The following is a 22,121-nucleotide window of genomic DNA, read 5'->3' as shown; positions in this document are numbered from 1 at the left end:
TTAAAAAACAGAATGGCCTCCACAATATTTGTCTATTTGCCAACCAAGTGCTTTACAGTAGTATCTCACCTCTCGGGCTTCATAAGTGTCTGGAACTGTAATCCTGTATGGAGTGTCTGGTATATCATAGTATGGCTGGTCCTTGTGAATATCCTAAATAAACAGTTAGGATGTTTACGCTATCAATCTTAAAGGTATATACTGGTTCACTTTTATCCATCACCCAATAAATACTTACAGCACTCAGTGACAGGGAGAGCGTCTGCAGAATATCCAGCATGGTTTTCAATACACGGCCACTCCAAAGCAGATGGGGGAATCTGATTGGGGAGAACAATGTAAATAAACAAATTCAGCATAGAAGAGTAAAAGAGAAAGAGTGAACACCTACGTCTCAGCCAAACCAGAAAGGTATTTGTCTGCCACTCTGCGAATCCTTTTGTGGGTGTGGTTAAAGTTGATCAATAAGAACTGAGCGTGTCGCTCCAATTCCTCCTCATGCTCCTTGGTCTTTGGCTAAAAACATGGGGATTGATTAGATTTTCAGCCAGTGACATTAGCATTCACCTTATGGTTACACCAAATTACATGTACTCAAGTCACACAACCAACCTTATCAGCCATCATTTGAAGGAAGACATCAAACACCTTATCACCAACACAGATGATGCACTGCATCATGCCTACAAACAACAGACATCAGTAAAAAGGGGTCCAAATAAGAGCACTAAAAATACTAAACAACAACAAAAATACACAAACCATCAAACATCAAATCTCGTCTTTGCCAGATATTGTCAGTTATCTGAATCAGTGATCCTGACCATGGTACGATGATCCTTCACACTTTAAAGGCTTATAGGAATAATAACCATACAGTAGGTTCAAATGTATGGACACCCACGTTTTATCAATAAATCGCAATGTTATGCGCAATCTGGATCCAATCTGGATCAAAAATTGGTGCAGTAACTGATAAAACCAACCCAACAAAACATGAGTCTACTTTCATAAAGATCGGTATATTAGGAACCGAGCAATTCATTTCTGAAATTTTGACAGTGATGAGAGATAGGGATTTTCCAAATTTTGAAATAACAGTATTGATCTGGATCCCCTCCAAAAAATAATGGAATCTTCCCATGGCGTAAGGTCTATCTTTGCTAATGCTTTGTCAAAAGCTTTTAACACTTTGTAATCCTGCTAACAGACAAACAAAGAAATAAACACAGTTGGAAATATTACCTCATCCATAAAAGCCTCACCTGATTTGTCTTTCTGAATGGCTTTGTCTTCAAAGTATTGAAACATGAGCTGGAACCTGTCCGGATCATTAGATCGCAGCATCCTGAGGCAGCACAGAGGGAAAGAAGATATTAAGACGTTGCTTAATGATGTTTGTTACAAAAATCTATGTGGACATCAATGCTGATGTAATCTAAGGAGCAGACCTCATGTACTCCAGTCTGTAGACAGAGAGCAGGTAGGTGGACATGGCAAAATCAAGCTTGTTAATGAGGGCCGATCCCTCTGGAGGAGGGTCCAGAAGATTGCTGATGGTCAGCCGCAGTTCGCTCAACTCTGCCTATAGGACAGATGATGACTTAATACTCAATTCCTCTATTCTTTTTTAAAGAACTTTATTGATTTTCAAACTTTGTTAAATCCTACCGGCGTCACTGTGTCATTTTTCAGGGCAGAGTTGTACTGCAGTTCAGATCGAAGTGGTTCTCCACTCGGGAAGGTGAGCAGAGGTGACTTTATGGCAATCTCACACACGCCCTCATACCACTCCTCTGGCCAAAGCCCTGAGAAAACAATGTGCAGAGTTATCCATACACATACATGTGAAGGGTTGTAGTTCTTGTGAATTTTAAATCACTGTTGTGGTTTGAATTAAAGCTCCTGCTGACATTAGAGTTTTAAATGATAAAGAGTAAAGACATGGTGTAGGCCTCATAGATCAATAAGTCGAAAATCATTTACCCACAAACAAATACAGAAGATTGAAATTGCTACAGTAAAATAGTTTGTTGACATGTCGGAAATGTTTTACGCCATTGCACTGTGGAATGTAGAGTCAGGATGCATAGAAGTGTTTTCACTTCATTCTTACTGTGATTTCTTGTGTTTGTCAGTGACTTCCCAACACATTTCTGATGTTTTCACTAAAAGTTGCTGTAAAACAATGTTTATACTGGGGTTTACACAGAAAAATCGAAACAAAAATAAATGCCTGGCAGAGTGAGGTGATCTAATGGGGAATACCAGGAACAAACTAGAACAAAAATGATGGCAAAGAAACACACAAACAAATCACAGGAAGAATGAAGAAAAAAATACTTATATGTATCCGCTTACAGGACTCCACAACCCACAATGCAATGCGCAAAACTTTTCCAACATGCCAAAAAACGATTGCTTATGGTGGAGATCAAAACAGACTTCTGAATGGCAATTTCAACCTTCTGCACAAAATGTCCATAGATATTCATTCCCTTTCTCACCTGATCCTTCAACAGCAAATCCCATAACCACCGAATACAACCAGAAGTCCCTGAACAGCTTCTGGAGGCGGGGCTTTGCCTCTTTGATGGGTGGAAGCCGCCGTGTAAGCTATGGAAACGGAATGATTTTGAAACAAACAAGATTCCCAGAGAAAATACACAATAAAGCAAAAACAAAGTACTTTCATATTTAAAGAGAGAAAGTTTATGGAAAATCTAATGAGATGATAAAAGAAAAACTTTTAAATTCTGTCACAGCACCACTATTTATTATAGTGTTATTCAATATCAAATATTAATAGATGAGAGGAAAAGCAGAGGGTTTAACGATTTTTGACGTCACTGGACTCGTTGGTCTGTTTGATCTTGTCTATTTGTTCAAGAAAGGACCACATCAAAGTTCAGTTTGGGATTCAAGCTGTGCTCTTGTCCTACAAACGGAGGAAAAGACACAGTTCAGGTAAGGCACATTCTAACCACTGATCTTTATTATTTCCAACAGCAAGGTAATGATTTGTTCTCCTCTTGTAAGCTTTTTCAAATAAGAAAAATCCAAGACTATGTCTGTCCTTTTCTTTACTGGGACTCAGGGTTCGGGATGTGGATCGTCACTGCCATCGCATTGAGCTGCCTGCTGGCCAGTCCAACCCTGGCAGGAATAAAGGATATCGGCTCTCATTTTACAGAACCTAAGCCTAACCCCAGAGGCTTTGTGCAGGATGATACAGTGAACGCAAACACTGTCCCTTTGGAGTTCCACAAAGACAACACAGTCACCAGTGACCTTGTTTTTGATGGCTTTGAGGATGAAGACTATATTGATTTTGATAAGATCCTGGCAGTGGGCAATGATGACTATGTGTAAGTCACACAAAAAAAAAAAGCTCCATTACAGAGAAATTTATTAAAATCCACACAATCGGCAGAACTAAAAAGACAGTTTAAACTGTTCCTCACTTGGTGAAATTTATTTCTACTATACATGGAGGAGATTACACCACATTTTATATGACAAAACCTATTTAAAGTCACATTATTCACATTTTTTTAAAATGCATGCATGTCATCCAAAAGTTGTTCTCATTAATCCTTTGACATCGATTTACTCAAACAAATGTCGAAAGTATTTGAAAACTTGAAAGCGCTTGAAAGTTTGTTTTCGACTCCACAAATAACAGTGAACTTGTTGACAATTGCTCATGGGATTTGAACTTTGGAAAAGTTTTGCACGTTGCATTCTTCTAAGAGACTAAAAATTCCACAATGCAAAGACTGTGCCGAAGCAGAAAAGTTTTTTTAATAAGTGTTTTTACTTCATTCTAACTGTGATTTTGTGCGTTTCTTCGCCAGACAAGAAACACATTTTAGTTCTGCTATTCACCGTGATATTGCGTCACTCCAAGTTCGGCCGTAGTCTGTCGTTTCCATGGAAAGCCACATTACGTCTGTCAGTGTTTTGTCACTAACTTTGGATTTGTAAAATCACCTGAAACGTCACTTTGGCAGTGTTTTTTGGGGCTACACCGGCTTCAGTAGTGTATGAGAACAACTTGTGGATGACATACAGGTACACTTTAAAAGTGAAGTTATGTGGTTAAGCAGCTTTGAGTTGGATGCAATGTTGAGAAGATAGAACAGGACTTCACACAACAGAATATCTAAGAAGCTTAACGTCAGGACAGATAATTTGATTTTTCCTTTAGAGCATCTTCTGTCATTACCATCTTGTCTGTTTTCCAGTGAAGGGGATGAGATCGACGATATTGCCACACCGGCCCCAGATATCGACATCTTTGCCGAACCGTCTGACCCCAAAACCCGACGTGCAAGACTTCTACGACTTTTCCACGGGCGCTCCCGTCTCCAGCGTCTAAACACCGTGAATGCCCATTTTGGTTTTAACCTCTATCGGAGTCTTAGAAATGACGTCAACCAGACCGACAACATCCTGCTTGCTCCTGCTGGGATCTCCATCGCCATGGGGATGATGTCTTTAGGTGCGGGATCTGGAACTCACGATCAGATATACAAAGCTCTGGGTTTTGCTGAGTTCGTCAATGCTAGCAATCACTATGACAACACAACAGTACACAAACTGTTCAGGAAGTTGACACACAGGCTTTTCAGAAGGAACTTTGGTTACACGCTGCGCTCGGTGAATGATGTCTACGTAAAAAAAGATGTCTCTGTGAAAGACTCCTTCCGTGCAGAGACGAAGGCCTTTTACTTTGCAGAGCCACAGTCGGTGGACTTCAGCGATCCCGCCTTCATTAACAAGGCAAACCGCCGTATACAAAAGCTAACCAAGGGACTGATAAAGGAACCGCTTAACGCCGTAGATCCACAAATGGTGTTGATGCTCCTTAACTACCTGTACTTCAAAGGTGAGTGAAAATCATGCGAAGCATTTGAAAGAGATCCTGACAACACTTTGCTGTCTTTATCTGCTGTAAACAGGCACGTGGGAACAAAAGTTCCCTAAAGAAATGACTCATTATCGCAACTTCAGAGTCAATGAAAAGACAAACGTTCGTGTGCCAATGATGACCAACAAGGGGAACTACCTAGCTGCTGCTGACCATGAGCTCGACTGTGATGTCCTCCAGGTGGGTGTCATATCAACATCTGGGAAGCACACACATCCAGGAACAAGTAATTCTTTAACATGACGTTTCTTCTTCTCAGCTTCCTTACACAGGAAACATTAGCATGCTCATTGCCTTGCCAAGAAAGATCACCGGCATGAGGACATTGGAACAGGAGATCTCACCCACGGTTGTTGACAAGTGGCTCAAAAATATGACTAACAGGTCAGCTGACCTTTTTTGTGAAAGCTCTTTTTTAGTGTTTATCTGTAGTTGTGTTTCCATTACTACGGTGGCTGGGAAGTGTCAGGTGAATGCATTTACAGAAACTAACACAAATGCAAACAGGTCACAACACGAATGCAAACCGGCCACAACGGAAGTGTTTCTGACGGACCGGTATTACAGTCGGACAGTCGGGCGGATATTATGATGTGATGGCCTGATATGAAAAATATAAGAGTATCCTAATCAAATTTCACTTACTTTCATACGCGTTTCGATGTCTTCTTCTTGTTCTTAACTGTTCTGGTGGGTTAAAAACATCCGCCAGAAACGTGTCCGTCTGTAATACCGGTCCATCGGAAACACTTCCGTTGCGAAAACCCGGTGGCCAGGAAGTGTCAGGTGAATGCATTTAAAGAAATGAACACAAATGCAAACAGGTCACAACACAAATGCAAAATGGCCACAACGGAAGTGTTTCCGGTATTACAGACGGACACGTTTCTGGCGGATGTTTTTAACCCACCAGAACAGAGAAGAACAAGAAGAAGACATCGAAACGCGTATGAAAGTAAGTGAAAGTTGATTAGGATGCTCTTATATTTTTCATATCAGGCCATGATATCATAATACCCGTCCGACTGTCCGACTGTAATACCGGTCTGTCGGAAACACTTCCGTTGTGGCCGGTTTGCATTCGTGTTGTGACCTGTTTGCATTCGTGTTGTGACCTGTTTGCATTCGTGTTGTGACCTGTTTGCATTCGTGTTAGTTTCTGTAAATGCATTCACCTGACACTTCCCAGCCACCATACATTACCCTTGGAAATGCATAAAATCTAAATAGCACATGAAAACTGGTAATGGAAACACCTGAATTTTGAAAAAGCACTCAAATATTGCTAAAAAGTTTTGACGCTTTCATGAGGAGGTATTTCAGACGTTTCAATAGTGAAATGTGTCACAAAAGCGCTATGTCACAGAACGTGACGTACCAGGTCACAGGACGTCAGGAATATGGTCACATGACCATTTCACTTCAGAGAAAACATGACCCGGTACGTGTAAACAGAAGGAGACAGAGACCTTTCTACGCATTATACTTGAAAATTATTACTGCCGCACTAGACGTGAATCAACAAAAGAATACAGAGTGTTATAAGGAGGTTTTGAGCATCCGTCTTTCTGCAACGAAGTCTCGCGGGATGAAATTTCACAGGAGTTACGAGGCTCCTGCCCAAAACAACTTTTAGTGGGAACACATTCAAAGCGCAAATATACTTTGTCGAAAATTAGAAATATCGCTTTTATTTTGTAATGGAAACCCAGCTTGTAATGCAATGCTTTCTGATTCCAATCAGGACTCGTGAGATTGTGCTACCACGATTTAAACTTGAGCAAAACTATGACTTGATTGAAAACATGAAGGAGATGGGCCTCACTGACATTTTCCAGGAGAGTGGAGATTTTACTGGAATGACCTCAGACAAGGTTGCCATGAACTGGGTGAGTGAGGCTGTAGGATTAATTTATGTTGAAATGTAAGGAACAGTGACATTGTTTAAAGGCTGTGCTGGTTTCTTTCTGCAGCTGAAGCATCAAGGAATCATCACAGTGAACGAGGAGGGCACAGAAGCAGCTGCTCTGACTCAGATGGGCTTCATGCCCCTCTCCTCCCAGATTCGCTTCACTGTGGACCATCCCTTCCTCTTCCTGATCTACGAGCACCGCACGGACTGCCTTGTGTTCATGGGCCGGGTTGTAAATCCCTCACAGAATTAAAAAAGTTAAAGTTTGGATGGAATGTCCAACACAGTGTAAAAGCTCAGACACATTAGTGGCATCTAAGAGTGGAGGACTTAACACATGTAAATGAAACATCACAGTAATGTCTATAGTCTCTTACTTATCGTATTGACTTCCCTTTATTATGTTCAAGCATTGAGGCTATTCGAGTGCTTCGTGGTATCTTTAGGGTGTCCCGATACAACTTTATCACTTTCAGTACAATACCAATATTGGCCCCTTGCATGTTGGCCAATACCAATATTGGTGCTTGTCAATATCAGCATGAATCCTGCATACTTATTACTTAACTTGTAGCGTGGATGTTAGAAAACGCTTGATCAAGTGGAATTTCTCAGAGAACAATAGTCAGCAACATCAGGAATGAGGAAAACTGGCCATTTATTATGAACCAATGGGTTACAAAAACCTTTACCTTAAACAAGAATATTCCACAATTGAATGGAATATAGACTATGAAAAATAACCTAAATAATTTCAATAAAATCTAAGTGCTTATATTGGAAATTTTAAATGCAGGACGATTTAACCAAATATTTGTTTTTATGCTGATATTGGACCGATATCGGATTGGGACACCCTTAGTCACTGTAAAGTAGAACTGGTTCTCTCCTGACCTTACCTGGTAAAATTAAGGTTAAATAAATAAACAAAATAATGTTTATCTTTTGTAATTGGGGATTTTGGACATCTCACACTTTTGGTATACTATTTTTGTGATAATTTAGCATTTTAACTAAGAACACAATAGATAAAACATTCAATTTTGTACAATGCATCCACAAGGATCGATATCGCACAAGGGGGACACTAGCTCCTTGAAGGATGCACATAATCAACTTGGTCTCACAGAGTTCGCGAAACCGACACAAAAACTACGTAATTGTTCAAGCGTGGCAACACAATTTCTTTGGATTTTTTTTTGTGCTGCAGGGAACTACTTTTTTGTTGCTTTATGACACAAATTTGTGTTGAGATGCTGGGCATGGCTTGAAGACCAATATGTGTCAATATGATTCATCAGCTTAACCTTGACCCTAACCCTGAAATGTTCTAATAAGATGTACATGCGCAAAAAAACTTCCAATCAAAACATGAGTTTGAAAGTCGTGTCCCACGTCACAAAAAGAATACAGAAATAGAAACATTCCTTTTTGTGACAGCTTCATTTTAAAACTTAATGAAATATTTTACCATTGTACATTTGCAAGCAACCAACATCTTTTTCATCCCTATCAACAATAAACTGCAAAATATCTTTAAAGAAACATTGAAAGGTAAACCCAACATTATGATACGACTGAAACACCAGACTTACATTTGCAAAAAGAGCACACATTATCTTTTGCTACCTAAGTTGCACCTACAACTAACATGTCTCAACAAATAAGGTGAATAAATAAAAATACTTATACTTAAATACTGCCTTATTATCCTTTAATATTGGACCTTTCCAAAAACATATCAATATCCTATATTTGTTTTTTAATAATCAGCCAGAGTTTAAATCAATAATACAACAGTTGGCTCAAATAACAAAGTTGACAGTGAGTCATTCTGCCATCTTTCACCACACTCACAGTTTGCATAAATTTGTAATGGTAATCAGTTGAACATATTGCAGTAATGATGACAGAGCATCTCCAGTGAACCCTACAGATGCTTTAAGGTCTCAATACGAAAGCTGTTAATTTATTTTTGCAGGAATTAAATGATTGCCTAATATCATCGATGTAAACTTTGTGCACTAACAGTTGGAAAAAACAGGGTTCAGCAGTGAACTGAGAGTGTTGCACTCACTGAGTAAATATTAGTTCTTGGAAAATTCTAGGAACTTCATTTAATAAGACAACGTTTTTCAGGAAATTTACTTTGAAATGTATTTTGATCACCTGAAATGCTTTGACTGCGAACGGTCAGTGTTCCTCAGAGGCATCCATTGATTGCTTTGATGCATCATTACACATGTTAATGTTTAATTAACTTTTTTTCAAGAAATTTATTCTGAAAATAAATTACAGAATAAAATTCAATGTATCGTAAGGATACATCAAAGCAATCAATGGATGCCTCTGAGGAACACTGACAGTTGGCAGTTGAAACATGTCAATATCAAAGTAAATTTCATGAAAAAAGTTGTCTTCAAAAATGAAACTAACTTATTATTAGTTCTTAGAGTTATAACCCAACCAACACTTTGGAGTCATGTTAATTTAACAGTGAGTTTGTGTGGATTTAGTAAAAGTTGGTGAAAATAAATGAAATCATTATCGTATCAACTCACCACTGCAATCACTGGAATAAGAACTCCAAGATTTCCTGCACTGCTGGAAGACTGCAAAGATAAGAAGCCGTGTACACTTTATGCTTATTGAGCTCCAGTTGTGTTTGACGTTTTGTTGGCAGCAGCATGAAGTACCTTCAGTGCTGGCCCCTTGTCTGAGGCCCTCTCACTGGCTCTCTTCCCCTCTAGGCCCAGTTGGACAAACAGCTCCAAAAGATTCACCATGAGCTCGTCCACCAGCTGCTCCCCCTGCAGGTTTGCTGCGATGTTGGCCAAAGCATTGATCACTGCTAGAGAGCAGTGCCTTATGGACGAGCAGAAAATACTGTTACACAACTAACACTTATACTATTGTAATACATTTTCCAAATGTGACGATTAAAAACAAAATGAAAATGAAAACAGATGCTGACCTGTAGCCATGGTCCCTGTGGTCCTTGGTGGCGGAGTAGACCACTGAACTGGCTTTGACACTGATCTGCTGGAAGAGGTTCCACACCTCCTGATAGATGTATTGCTGCAGGAAAAGTAGAAGTAACTGAATTAATGTTCCATATTAGCTGTGCTGTATGAGCAGTATAGCAGCAGTGCCGAATACTTCTTAATTGCTGTTTAACATGGGGTTGAATGATGATGGTTTTTCCACTCCGTTACCTTTTTGTGGTAACGGAGTGGAATGGAACACATGAAATTTGGTTCACAGCCATCACACTGAGGTACAGCTCAATGGTTTGTGTTGCAACACCTAATGTCCTTCATTGCATTTTTTTCAAAATTGACATTAAAAAGTTGTTCTTGGGTTTCCATGGATACGGTTGATGATAACGGAGTGGAAAGGAAACGTCAATTAAACCTGCATTACAAAAAAAAACTAGCAGAGCTAGAAATCTAGTATTTTTCTGCTGCATTAACCCTTTAACATTTACATCTCTGCCTTGGTTTTCTTTTGCTTATTTTGTCTATTAAATGGCCAGTCAACGTCCGATGAGGAAGTGCTTTTTTACCCTTTTTCAAGTAAGACTTTTTTCTTTTTTTTTTATAATTTATTACATGTTCTACCAGTGTAGTCTATCAGTTAAAAACAATTTTAGTAAGAAGGAAACAATTAAAACACACTTGATATTTCTGTGGGTAAAGCTTTTCTTGAAAATATCTTGTGAAAATGTGCCCCTAATAAAAATCCCGCCCTTAAAACAGCTTCACAGCTGTTCAAAGAATAGTTGTAAGAGAGGCAATATGGAGGCAATTAATCTGGTGGTTAATGTTATCCTTTCACACTGTGCAACAGACTGGCATCACATTAAACTCCATAATTAGCTCGAAAGGCTACGAATCACAGAGCAAAACACCAACCAGCCGATAATTACAATGTGTTAACCCTTGCCTCAGGAATGTACTGCTGATGGTCTTGACAGTCTAGTGAAAACATGGACAACTGGTGGCGTGGGGGCCACATACAGACTTCAGTCAAAAACAAACTTACAAAATTACCAAAAAAATGCACAAAAGGAAGATAAAAAGTAGACTCCAAATCACACAAAGAAACTACAAAAAGAAAAATATATAAAACAGCAAAACATGCACAAAATGACAAAAAATGCCCCCCAAAACATAATAAAAGACAAAAACTGTGGCTCTCAGATCTGGCAATCGCGTCTTTGTGAAAACTGTGATAAACTGTGACTGTGATAAAAGTTGCCCGTCTCTGGTACAGTGTTTAAAGATACTACAGCACTACACCTCTAACCATAACAGCATCAGTAACAAGAAGGATTTACGTTTCCTGTGATGACCATACAGCCAAGCTGGTCAATAATGAGAACATCCAGCTGTGACGGAGGTTGGCAGAACTTCTGTTGCAGGATTTGTAAGATATGCTCCATAACTTTGGGAGTGTCTCTCAGAGCTACAGCGATGTGTCCCAGAGCTCGAATGGTGTGATCTGGGATCAAATGAGCGTCCCTGTGAAAAAGAGCAGATGCACTCTTTAAAGCTGTTTTTATTAGACGAGGAGAGTGAGAATACTTTAAGTGTGTTTATGACGCAGCTCACTTGTCGTTCTCCTGTGAAATGTACAGACGGTTGGACAGACTTGCCAGGAAAGCCTCAACTATCACCTGATCCATCGTCAGACCTGATTTAAGACATCTGAAGGAGAGAAATAAACAAACAAATATGCACAAATATTTTCCAACAAAAATTTAGTGTCGCTTTTTGAACTTCTTACCTGCAAATGTTGTCGATGGAGATGTCTCTGAGCTGTTCGTACATGGAGCCCTGGTCCTTTCTGTTGGACAGCATGTTGAAAGTGGACTGAGAATGCTCATTGGTCACATTAATCCTGATTTCTCCTGTGCCTAAAAGTGACATAACATCACAATATCCTGTAAGTCAAACCAATAACTTTATGCAAATCGTTAAATCACAAAACAAAAATATTATTACTGCAGGTCCTTCAGCGGAATTATATCTAAAACATGCTGGATTACAATCCCCAAGAACTTAAATTTAAGACTCTATAGGATAATGCAGCCCAAATTTCACAATGTACTAAATCAAAGATGTGCATCTATTATAACAGCAGGAGACACAAAAATGTAATTGTTTGATCCAAGGGACATATTTTTTTACATTTATGTAGGCATTTAGAAAAATTACCAATTTAAGCAATAATGCAGGAAAAAACAAAGGGTTTTTGTTTGTTTTCATTGTTGCTTTGTGTATTTCAGAAGTCGTTTTGTGAGTTTGTATTGTAGTTTTACGCATTTTCTTGTTATTTTGTGTATTTCTCTTTACGTTTGATGTATTGTTCTAGGTTTTTTGTATCATTTTGTAGTCATATTGTGTGTTTTTGGGGGAATTTGATTATTTTTGTTATTTTTTGTGTATTCCTGTTGTATTTTGTGAATTTTTGTTGTCATTTTATAATGTTTTTATAGTCATTTTGTGTATTTTTGGAGTCAGTTTGTGTTAACATTGAGGGCCACATAAAATTAGTCGGAGGGCCCCATATGGCCCCCGGGCCTCAAGTTGCCCATGACTGAACAATTGTAATGTTTGTTTTACTGCAAAAACTTGAATCAAAAACAGGAAAAAGCTACAAAAATTAATAATCTCACTGCACAATTTACCCTTTGTCCATCTATGTCAAAACTGGGAAGATTGAATCTCTCACATTTTCATTTCTCTTTGTCTGTAAGCAACAGCTCATCAATAACTGTCCAGTTCAGATCAATGCTGGCTGGATGAACGCCAGACGTGACAATGACACTCATCGACTGATACTTGGAATTGTATCATGAGCTACAGCTCAGCTATGAACCCACTGTGTCCCAGTTATTGTGGAAACAATCAGCTAGAATTAGCAGTCCAAAAATAAAATAAGTGTATTTAATTACCTGTGCTGCACTGGCTGTGGTACTTGTAGAGTTTAATGAGAACAGGAGAGGGCACGACTAGAAAATCTCGGAGAGAGGTTGTGGCAGAATGAGCGACTACAGGAAACCTCTCACAGAGACGACCAAGGCCCTGAAACAGAGGAGATAAAAAACCCAAGTGCAAAAATATATATGAAGAGATGTGGTGGGCACTTATTAAACATTTATTGTTTCAGTTCAAATCTATCAGCTACAAAGCAGAACAAATGTGTTACTCAGCACATTACAAACATAATGAAATTAAAGCATATTACTGACATCAGCAAAGTAATTTTTATGCACTACTTATCAACATTGCACTTTATTTCAATAATGTTCAAGCCTTTTTTGCTTCTGAGTAAGATTGGGAATCACAATTCGATTACGATTATAGTGACTGCAATTCGATTATGAATCAATGCATCTCGACGCATTTTTTTGCGGCATTTCTTAGTTTCTCACCATAACCACTAATGAATTGTTTTTAAAAACATAAATCATAGATTATATACAGTTTATTATACTGTATATAAACTAAATTAGCAGCTCAAGTTCTATAGTGCTTTTAAAACATCTGTTAATCTATTAAAATATCATACTACAGTATTTCTTTTACCTTACCCTTTAAATAAACAATTATTGGAAATGTATGAAATGGTTATTGATTACTATATCCGAATGACGATGCATTAATGCTTTGATTAGATCTCCCACCCCTACTTCTGAGTTTTGTACCTGCAGGCAACAGATGAGTAAAGGCATGTGAGCGATGATGACTTTACTGGAAGTTTTAGATTGAAGCTTCTCAGACAGTTTGGTGCACAAATTCTCAGCTCCTGCATAAAAAATGTATTCATTATAATTAAACATCCAGTGCTAAATGTAATGCAGTGCTGCTCACCCACTGCCATCATTGATTATTACCTTGCTCATCCTTGACAGCCCACACCATGAGGTCTACGCAGGCGGCGTTGGCCTGGCAACGGAGCTTGAGGGGGCTTTGTTCACCCGGCAACCCCCCAGAATCATGGAGTACTCGCTGCAGCTCCGACTGGCTGCTGCTGAACTGCTCCAGCACAAAATCGTGCACGTCGCGCACAAAGGTCGGCTGTAGGGCTAAAAAAAAAAAAGTAAGGATGACATAACAATTTTAAAAATAACAAAAAGATGCGTGAATGTTTCACGAAAGGTGAGGGATATAAAAACCTTGCATGTTGTAAAGTGTGTCCCGCAGCATTTTGAATACACACACATGCAGAGGGTCACTGAAGGTTTTGTAATAGAGATCGATTCCAGGGTTGGACTTTGAAACAAATGGATAAAAAAAAAAAAATCACAATAATTAAAATAATAAGGTTAATACTTAAATCTAAATGTATCATTGTTGTATGTAATTACCTCCATGACTTCAGTCACAATGGTATCCAAGTTTTTCATAAAAGATTCAGAAACTAACTTTTTCACCTGCAGAGCAAGACGACATTTTATTTTTTATTTTTTTAACTCAGTTGGACAAAACAGAAAGCATCAGATGTGTTGTTAAAAGGGTGAAGAAATAGCGCACCATGCTGAGAAGCTGTTGGAGCAGATCCACAGACACCTCCACCTCGTTCTCTCCGGCCCCCATAAAGAGAGGAGACATTGAGAAACTGGAGCTGACTGTGGAGAAGTAGTATTCTGGGTCTACGGCGCTGCTGTCAGGGAGATAAGCACCTGTAGGCGCAAGAAGGAAACAACATGTGATGGTTCTGTAAACTGACTCAAAAAGCTCAGGAATTTACAGGTTTGACTTAACTTTGTCAGTACTGTCAAAAAGAAGAGGTCAACTGTTGGTACACTCTAAATCAGTGTGTCAAACATCCTAGTGTAAATTACCAACTAATTCAGTTGTAGACATTGCAAAATAAATTAAATGAACCTCCACAATATTTGCAGGCTTCACAGTTTTCTTACGTTTATATCAGTCATTCTTCGTGTCAAATTGTTGAAAGAACTTTAATTTTTCCCAAAATCTTGCAATTTTCCGCAAATTTTTCCATAAAACTTCCCTAAATTAAATAAAAATTGGTCACAAAATCAAGTAAATTTAAGTGAAGATCCTGAAGGAACTGATATCAGTCACTTGTTGCTTAGATATTGAAGTGCCACCTTGGGGACCATTAATGTTAAACCTAAATCTGTGCCACACTTAGGATAGAACTGGTCAGACCGAAACATGCCCACTAATTTTACACACTAAGCAGTGAGTTCAATAAAACAGATCTCTTGTGAATCTATAAAATAATACAGTATTTTGTGACCATGAATTAATTGGTTACAAATTACTGTTTCAGCGAATTGTTTCATAGCGAATTATTCTCGAATTTCCTTTACCAAAAACCCTTAGAAAGTACAACAAGTGCTTGAAGTTTATTTATTTTATTCATTAATTTATTTTTATTAATGTATTTCTTTTTTCTTAATTGTACAATGTCATGTCTGGGGTTCCGAAAAAATGGCTAAAATAATTGGACACCTTGAGTTGCCTTGATTTTTACCTTCAAAGTAATGTAGACCAGGGGCAGTGGGAGAGCAGGGGGAGGGAACTCCTGCATCTGTACATAACTATGAGGTAACGCAGAGTGAAAGCAGTGATTTATTCAGGGAGTAAAAAAACATGACAAAGTTCCAAACAGTTCTCGTCTCCGTTAAATCTCCACGAACCTGTGCAGAGGAATCTACGTTGGTCCCAGTGCGTCTTCTCAGAGAGTCGCTCTGATAGACGGTCAGCAGAGAAGATGGCAGAATAGAGCGGAAGTCATTGAAGGATCGGCGCCGCACTCCCTCTGTTTCGTCAGCAACGCAGCGGTTCTGAAGGGAGTCTCTTGGAAACAACCTGGAAAGGAGGGATTCCTCTGTGTTGCTGTAGCGACCGAAGGCCCGAGTCATGCCGAGAAGGGTGGGGACGATATACCTGCACAGAAACACTTCAGCAGAGAAAAATAGTGTGAGGTCTTTTCCTGTTTCCAGTGCTAATAATACCTAGCGTTGTAGCACCTGAAACCACAATTTGAAAATTTTGGGCTGTGTTGGAAATCACATAATTCCGTATTACTCATACTAAGTCTGATGCCAAAATTAGTATGTAGTGTAGGGGGGTCTCATTTTAGTTCAGGGGCCAAATACAGAGCAGATTTAATGCAGGAAAATTAGTAATTTCAACATTGTGCCATAGTTTGCACTTCTACTGATATATATCCATCAAAAGGGATGGATCTGGCCCCCGGGCTATGACTTTGACACGCGTGATGTAGTGCGTTCACATTAGATAGTATTAAAAAATTTTAGTATGCGAGAAAAAACTGGATATATACAATAGCAGACATTTTTTAAGTATGCACAGTGGGCATACTAGTCATATCCAACTGCCCCATGATGCATTGCGAGCGGAATGTAAAATCATCCTGGGGCCAGCTAAAAATCAAGATCCCCTTTTCAAAATAAAAGCATCTCTTCTTGTCTTACATCAGTTTTTAACACTTTTTTTAAATAGGGCTCTTGTTTTGAAGTTATCCGGAAGTTATGTCAGTAGCACAATGGAGGGGCTCCGAAAATCTCTGTGGGAAGGAAATGCGTATATGTGAGTTTTATGGATCAAATGAACACATGTTGATATTCTACTTGGTCACTTTTTCGCTTAAAATACTTTCAGAACTTTCAAAAGTGGAGAATCAACAGATATATTTTAGCCTCAGTGTGCTTCAGGTTTTTGTCATTGTTGGTTCGAAATGCATCTTGGGAAACTTTGAAGTATACTTAATTGGGAATGGTCATCAATCTAATCATACCTATATATATTATATACTTGCATAGTATATAGTAGACATTATATACTCATTGAGCTTATAAAGTATAGTACAGAGTGTGTCATTTCGAACACAGACATGGTTTCTGGATTTTCCATCAATACCATTAGAGACCAGCACTGATCTGCTATTCTTAAAACTTCATTAATGTAGTTTAACAAAAAGCACTTGGAACTGTTGCTGATTAATTCATGTTGTAATTTCATTTAGCGTTAGCTCACTGATTTTCCAGTGTCTTGTGTCAACACTTGCAAAAACTCAGACATCAGTCATTATTTTTTGTTAGAAATACTCAGAACACGTACTTTAGGCTTCATTCACCCGACAAACAAAAAACACCTAGAGTTCAGATATTAAAAATAATTCTGGACTTATTAGTGGCTTTTAAATATATACAAGGATTTTTTTCGCAAGAATTTAGTTGAACAAATTTGTAAAGATTTGAGATTTTTTGCATGTTTTGCTTTGAAAGGGTTCCAGATTCCTTGTTTTTGTCTCTCAAATATATCTATATGAAAATGCTCTAACTTTTCAACTTGGTCATTTTTTTTTAAATAGATTTTTTTTTAATTAGATTTTTCTCAGTTTGTCTTATATTGGTCTTGACTCCCAGAAGTCATTGTCTCGTCTTGGTGCATTCCAGTAAGTTTTGTTATTGCATACAACACTACTAATACCTACGTTATATTGCAATTGCATATATACCTTTGTCATGATTATCTGGTGTTTGGCAGATCTCCTGTAAGGCCTCCATAACCTCCAAAATAGTGTTAAGGATCTTTAAAGTAAAAAAAAAACAAAACAATTTAACATTAAGCTGCATTAATCACATCCCCATAAGGAGGATTAAATATTAAATATTGTCACCTCTGGTCGAGAGTCCATGTCCCTCTGAGCCACGTCTGCCAGCAATGTCACCAAACAGAAGCTGAAGTTTTCTGCGATTGGGAGAAAATCTGAAAAACGAAAAGACACATGCTATAAATCAGTGATTCTCAAACTTTTTTGAGTATTCCCTACTGTGAGCGAAAGTGAGCTTTCAAGCCCCACCTGCGCTCATTGCCCCCCAAATAATCCTGACAAATGAGACATAACGGAACAAGTAACGTAATATTTCATAATGAATCAAAAATCTAAAACTAAATGAAACTAATCACCTGCATGAAAAACAAATGTAAAAGTGCAGTACATAATGATTGGATTTTTGTTCATGTCTGAAAAAGTTTCAGAGGAGAATTAAGTTATACAAAAGAAAATAATCTATAAAATAATAGCAATAGTTAATTAGTCAAAAGTACAGGAAATAAATGACCATTGTTTCCATTCTGTTGCAAAAAGCTTAAGAAAACCAAAAATAAAATTATTTTTTTCAGTCTTTTTAAATCATTATTTTTACACTTTAGTTCCACGTTACATTTAGTTACCGGTCCATATCTAATGCAGTCCAATAATGTATTGCTCTTTTTAATTTCTGCTCCATTTTTAGGCTTGTCATTAATTTTATTGTGTGTAGGCATTTTATGAGCGTTATTGATCTCCGAAAGGCATGAAATTTAAGTTTGTTGCGTCCCACCTGTCATACGTCGCACCACACACTTTGAGATGCAATGTTTTAAATTCACGTCATGTATATTTTTCAAGCAGGTTGGAATAACAATCCTTCGACTGAAATACTATTTTGTGCACTGATATTATGTTAAACATAAGCCGTGAAGTGAGGAATGCCACAATAAGAGGATTCCTCTTCTTACCCTTTCCATTTTTCCCTGCGTTTTCTTCGATCCATTGGACTCGAGGCAGCCCCCTCAATAAGCTCAGCAAGTAGGAAACAAGCATGTCTTTGTGCTGCCGGAGAAAAACGAATCATTACACACCACCAACAGTTGCACTTGGCAGCGCTTGTGTTTGCTTCATGGGCAATGAAACATTGTTGATCCTCACAATCAAATCTCAGGCAAATCAAACACACGTCACTTCTACAACATCAGTGAAAAGCTGTTACCATCTGAGAGCGTTCCATGTCTCAATGTGATGAGTTTAAAGACTTACTCGGCCTAATCTTCACCGTAATCAGATTATAGAAATAAGATTATCTCACTAATACATGCAGAATCGTGGCAACAGCAGTGCAGCATTATACAATAGACTTTAAATGAAAATGTGCTGTTCAAGACTTGAGTATCCTAAAAAATAAAAAAAAAATGATAAAAATCACACTACTTTGTATTCAGATGTGTTTCCACCATCCACCCACCTGTAAACCAGACTCCACTAGAAACACAGCCAAGGCTATGACGGCATCCCTGCGACGCACATCTAAAGTGAAAACACCACGCACTTCCACCGGGCACATGCATTGCAGCTTCTGGACCTAAAAAAGGAGAAAAAATATGTGGATTTTTATAAATTAAATGTCTTATGGTTCTGCATTTTGTCATTTGTTCACAAGTCAGTGATACTTGCTAGAGAATAGTTGTAAAGATTTTGATGCAAAATTGCTATAATTTGAGTGCAAGTATTTGTTTGTTTGTATTAAAAAATCTTGTCACAAAATTATAATATATTGATTCATTTTAGTCAGTTTAACGTCACTTTTTCCAACTATTACACATTAAAAAATTTGTTGGTAAGTTATTAAATTGAATATAAACTGGTTGAAGACAATGCAGGGCACAACATTCGTCTTTCAAATGTATTTTCCACATTTATTTATTTATTAATTTTGTCAATTTAAGTAAACATTTAATAGAAATTGTTTTTAAAATAAAAATGATAAATAAAACAATAGCTGCAACTCTAGTTGTTCATATACAGGAGATCCGAAAGTGTTTGAATTTAAATTATTAGTGGTTTGTGTCACTTTTTGCAAAAATGAACATGAATCAGTTTATAATCTGACACACTGGTATTTGATCGGGGTTGTGCATCAGACATAGGCAACTTGTGGCCCTTCGACTAATTTTGTGTTTCGCCCAAAATGACATGTGAAAACGTACAAAACTACTAAAGAAATACAGACAAAAATACCAGAAAAATATACAACAAAAATACACAGAACTGAGAACAGAAAATCACATTAAATTACACAAAACTGCAACAAAGATGATTACACCAAAAACACTGAAAGCAACAACATACAGACAAAAAAACAACAGAAACTTGAAATGAGAAGATACAAAACAACTAAAGTAGCCACAAAATAAACAAAACAACCTTTATTTTTGTTTTCACATATTCATGCTCAGATTGATAATTATTTTAGAAAGTGTCTATTTGTACTGTTGCCGTATGGACAACCCCCGGTGCTATTGGTACGTTTACCGAAGGACATTTAGGGTTAGGATTAGGTTTAGCGTTAGGTTATAACCCTATATCGCAACATTTTTTTAGGTTGGGGTTTGGTCTACGGTTAGGTTTAGTCTTAGTCACATGACCTAAACTGACCAATGAATGACCTATCATGTGACCTAAACTGGCCAAATAGGGGCACTGCATACAGATAGAATGTCGGTATATTGATATGGCAACCGTACGGATAGCCACTGCCTTTAAAATAAGAAATTGGGACTTCCCACTTTTGGCATATACATTTTTTCATTTTAACATACTTAACATGGCATATTTCACTTTTAAAAATATATATCCGACAAAAATGAAAAATGTTACGGTATTTCCAGGGTTAGGATTTTTGAAAGGGCTAAAATAATAAGGTTAGCGGGGTAGCTAAAAATAAATATGAGCTAAAATACAACTGACGAAACTTTAGGTCACGTAGTACACCTATCACGTGACTAAACTGTCCAATGAGGGGCGCTGCGTATGCATAGAGTGGCAGTCTATGGATACGTTTAACATACCTCATGACACTTCTCATTTTAAATGCTGACATGAATATTGATAATGTAGCCACAAGCACACAGGATTACTCCTTAAAATCACACACACACAAAGAAATATCAGGAAAATATACAATTAAAAAAAATACACAAAATTGAGAACAGAAAAACACAAAATCACTAAATTACACACAATTGCAACAGAGATAATTACTCCAAAAACAACAACATGCATACACAAAAAGACTCAACAAAAACACACAAAAATATAACAAACACGAAATGAGAATATACAAAACAACAACAAAAGTTGTCCATCTCTGTCGGATACAATCTTTTTCCACATTGACAGAGCAGCAGCGCGCGTGCTCGTCCATCAATCACACAGGTGCAACAGGTTGTGACAATCTGCCATGTCACCTGTTCCATTGTAAACCAGTTGGACCGCAACACTGATCGAGTCTGACTGCTCTGCCTGATGCTCACACACTTTACATGTATTAAACGCTCTGCTGTGAACACCCTTTGTGTGTGAGTCCAACTACTGACACACACTGGAAAGCGTTTGTCAGTCAGTCACGTCTCTGATTAAACACACAACAACCTGTGCGGAAGCGGATCTTGTGCACGGTGAACGATCCTCCTGTTGGTCATTTTAATATCAGAGCTCACCTTTTCCACAGGAGCAGGACAATGGGCAGCCAGAGAACGAGCCAGCGACAGGGCGGTGTTGAAATAAAACCCTCTCGAACGTCCTCCCATAGCAGACATTGTTTATACTTGTATCTAAAGAGCGCTAATCAGAGAGAGCTGCGAGCTGCCAGCGGCCGTTAGCCGCAGTACGGAAGCTTAGCAGGGACATTCCACACCGTACCTGTCACCACCAGCTAATGGGGTTTAACTCGTTTAGAATAGATGTAATGTGGCAGCTCTACGCTTCTGTCAAATTTTAACACAAATCTTACATTTATGGTTAGAGGCATTATAACTTTTGTTTGTAAATCTATTATCAGACGAAATGATAAATGTCTATGGCACGTGTCAAACTCATGGAATGTGGTAATATAGCATCCAATAAGCATTATTTTAAACAGAATAAAAATGATTGTAAATACAAACCTGGTGGCATTGTAAAAAAAAAAAAAAAAAAAAAAAAAAAAACAAGTAAATATTGTAAATTAGTGTGACATATTGTTGAAAAAAAATAAATTATTATTTTATTTTATTTTCAATTTTTAAGATTTTCTGGCTCGGCTTACCTAAAAATTAGGTAAGCCGAACTGTTGAAGATAGCTTTCTATAGTCATATCTAAAAAAAATCTATATTTTCCATTTTTATGGCTTACCATAGCCTTGTCTCTGAAATGTGGATGTTTTCCAACATTTTTGTGATTGGTCACCTGAATGCATTTTCACCCCAGTTAAGTGTGCTCATCTAAACAAGAAATACAGAATTTGTCAATCTTCATGCCTTATCTAAAAAAATTCCCAAATATTTCCATTGTTATGCCTTACTTTAACCTTGTCTTAATGCAAAAACAAGCTGTATGGTATTATAAGAAATTTGGCATATTTACATGTAAATATTGTAAATTAGTCTGCAATATTTTCAAAATGC

General features: G+C 37.8%; 2 protein-coding genes across 3 annotated transcripts in view; one reads left to right on the top strand and one right to left on the bottom strand.

The window, feature by feature from the left end:
* pi4kab (phosphatidylinositol 4-kinase, catalytic, alpha b) overlaps positions 1-21,382 on the bottom strand; it is a 37,184-nt gene extending 15,802 nt beyond the window's left edge. For both annotated transcript variants that reach the window (XM_028457272.1, XM_028457274.1), the window contains exons 1-27: positions 21,176-21,382; positions 18,922-19,038; positions 18,419-18,512; positions 17,535-17,623; positions 17,373-17,445; positions 15,526-15,788; positions 15,360-15,426; positions 14,387-14,535; positions 14,221-14,286; positions 14,029-14,125; positions 13,747-13,938; positions 13,558-13,658; positions 12,805-12,934; positions 11,634-11,763; positions 11,459-11,554; positions 11,185-11,368; positions 9,820-9,923; positions 9,542-9,710; positions 9,407-9,457; positions 2,508-2,616; positions 1,672-1,808; positions 1,452-1,585; positions 1,266-1,348; positions 613-683; positions 392-516; positions 239-320; positions 70-153 (exon numbers count right to left, since the gene is read on the bottom strand). In XM_028457272.1, coding sequence (XP_028313073.1) covers positions 70-153; positions 239-320; positions 392-516; positions 613-683; positions 1,266-1,348; positions 1,452-1,585; positions 1,672-1,808; positions 2,508-2,616; positions 9,407-9,457; positions 9,542-9,710; positions 9,820-9,923; positions 11,185-11,368; positions 11,459-11,554; positions 11,634-11,763; positions 12,805-12,934; positions 13,558-13,658; positions 13,747-13,938; positions 14,029-14,125; positions 14,221-14,286; positions 14,387-14,535; positions 15,360-15,426; positions 15,526-15,788; positions 17,373-17,445; positions 17,535-17,623; positions 18,419-18,512; positions 18,922-19,038; positions 21,176-21,274 — 3,096 coding nt within the window. In that variant the 5' untranslated portion in view covers positions 21,275-21,382. The remainder of the gene's footprint in view (positions 1-69; positions 154-238; positions 321-391; positions 517-612; positions 684-1,265; positions 1,349-1,451; positions 1,586-1,671; positions 1,809-2,507; positions 2,617-9,406; positions 9,458-9,541; positions 9,711-9,819; positions 9,924-11,184; positions 11,369-11,458; positions 11,555-11,633; positions 11,764-12,804; positions 12,935-13,557; positions 13,659-13,746; positions 13,939-14,028; positions 14,126-14,220; positions 14,287-14,386; positions 14,536-15,359; positions 15,427-15,525; positions 15,789-17,372; positions 17,446-17,534; positions 17,624-18,418; positions 18,513-18,921; positions 19,039-21,175) is intronic.
* serpind1 (serpin peptidase inhibitor, clade D (heparin cofactor), member 1) lies at positions 3,106-7,098 on the top strand. The gene is made up of 6 exons (XM_028457317.1): positions 3,106-3,368; positions 4,248-4,891; positions 4,965-5,113; positions 5,193-5,317; positions 6,678-6,822; positions 6,907-7,098. Exons 1-6 carry the CDS (start codon positions 3,106-3,108, stop codon positions 7,096-7,098), a joined length of 1,518 nt encoding a protein of 505 aa, XP_028313118.1.
* Positions 21,383-22,121: the final 739 nt, after the last annotated feature.

Source organism: Gouania willdenowi, chromosome 9, assembly GCF_900634775.1.
Source record: "Gouania willdenowi chromosome 9, fGouWil2.1, whole genome shotgun sequence".
In the NCBI taxonomy this organism is placed as follows: domain Eukaryota; kingdom Metazoa; phylum Chordata; class Actinopteri; order Blenniiformes; family Gobiesocidae; genus Gouania; species Gouania willdenowi.
Note: the sequence above shows the minus strand (reverse complement) of the source record. Positions and strands in the feature narration are given on the sequence as shown.

Bases quoted from the DNA above. Each gene is read 5' to 3' on its own strand.
- serpind1 (XM_028457317.1), top strand. From the start codon at position 3,106: ATGTGGATCGTCACTGCCATCGCATTGAGCTGCCTGCTGGCCAGTCCA. The intron at 4,892-4,964 runs GTGAGTGAAAAT...TGCTGTAAACAG, and splicing joins TAACTACCTGTACTTCAAAG to GCACGTGGGAACAAAAGTTC. The intron at 6,823-6,906 runs GTGAGTGAGGCT...TTCTTTCTGCAG, and splicing joins ACAAGGTTGCCATGAACTGG to CTGAAGCATCAAGGAATCAT.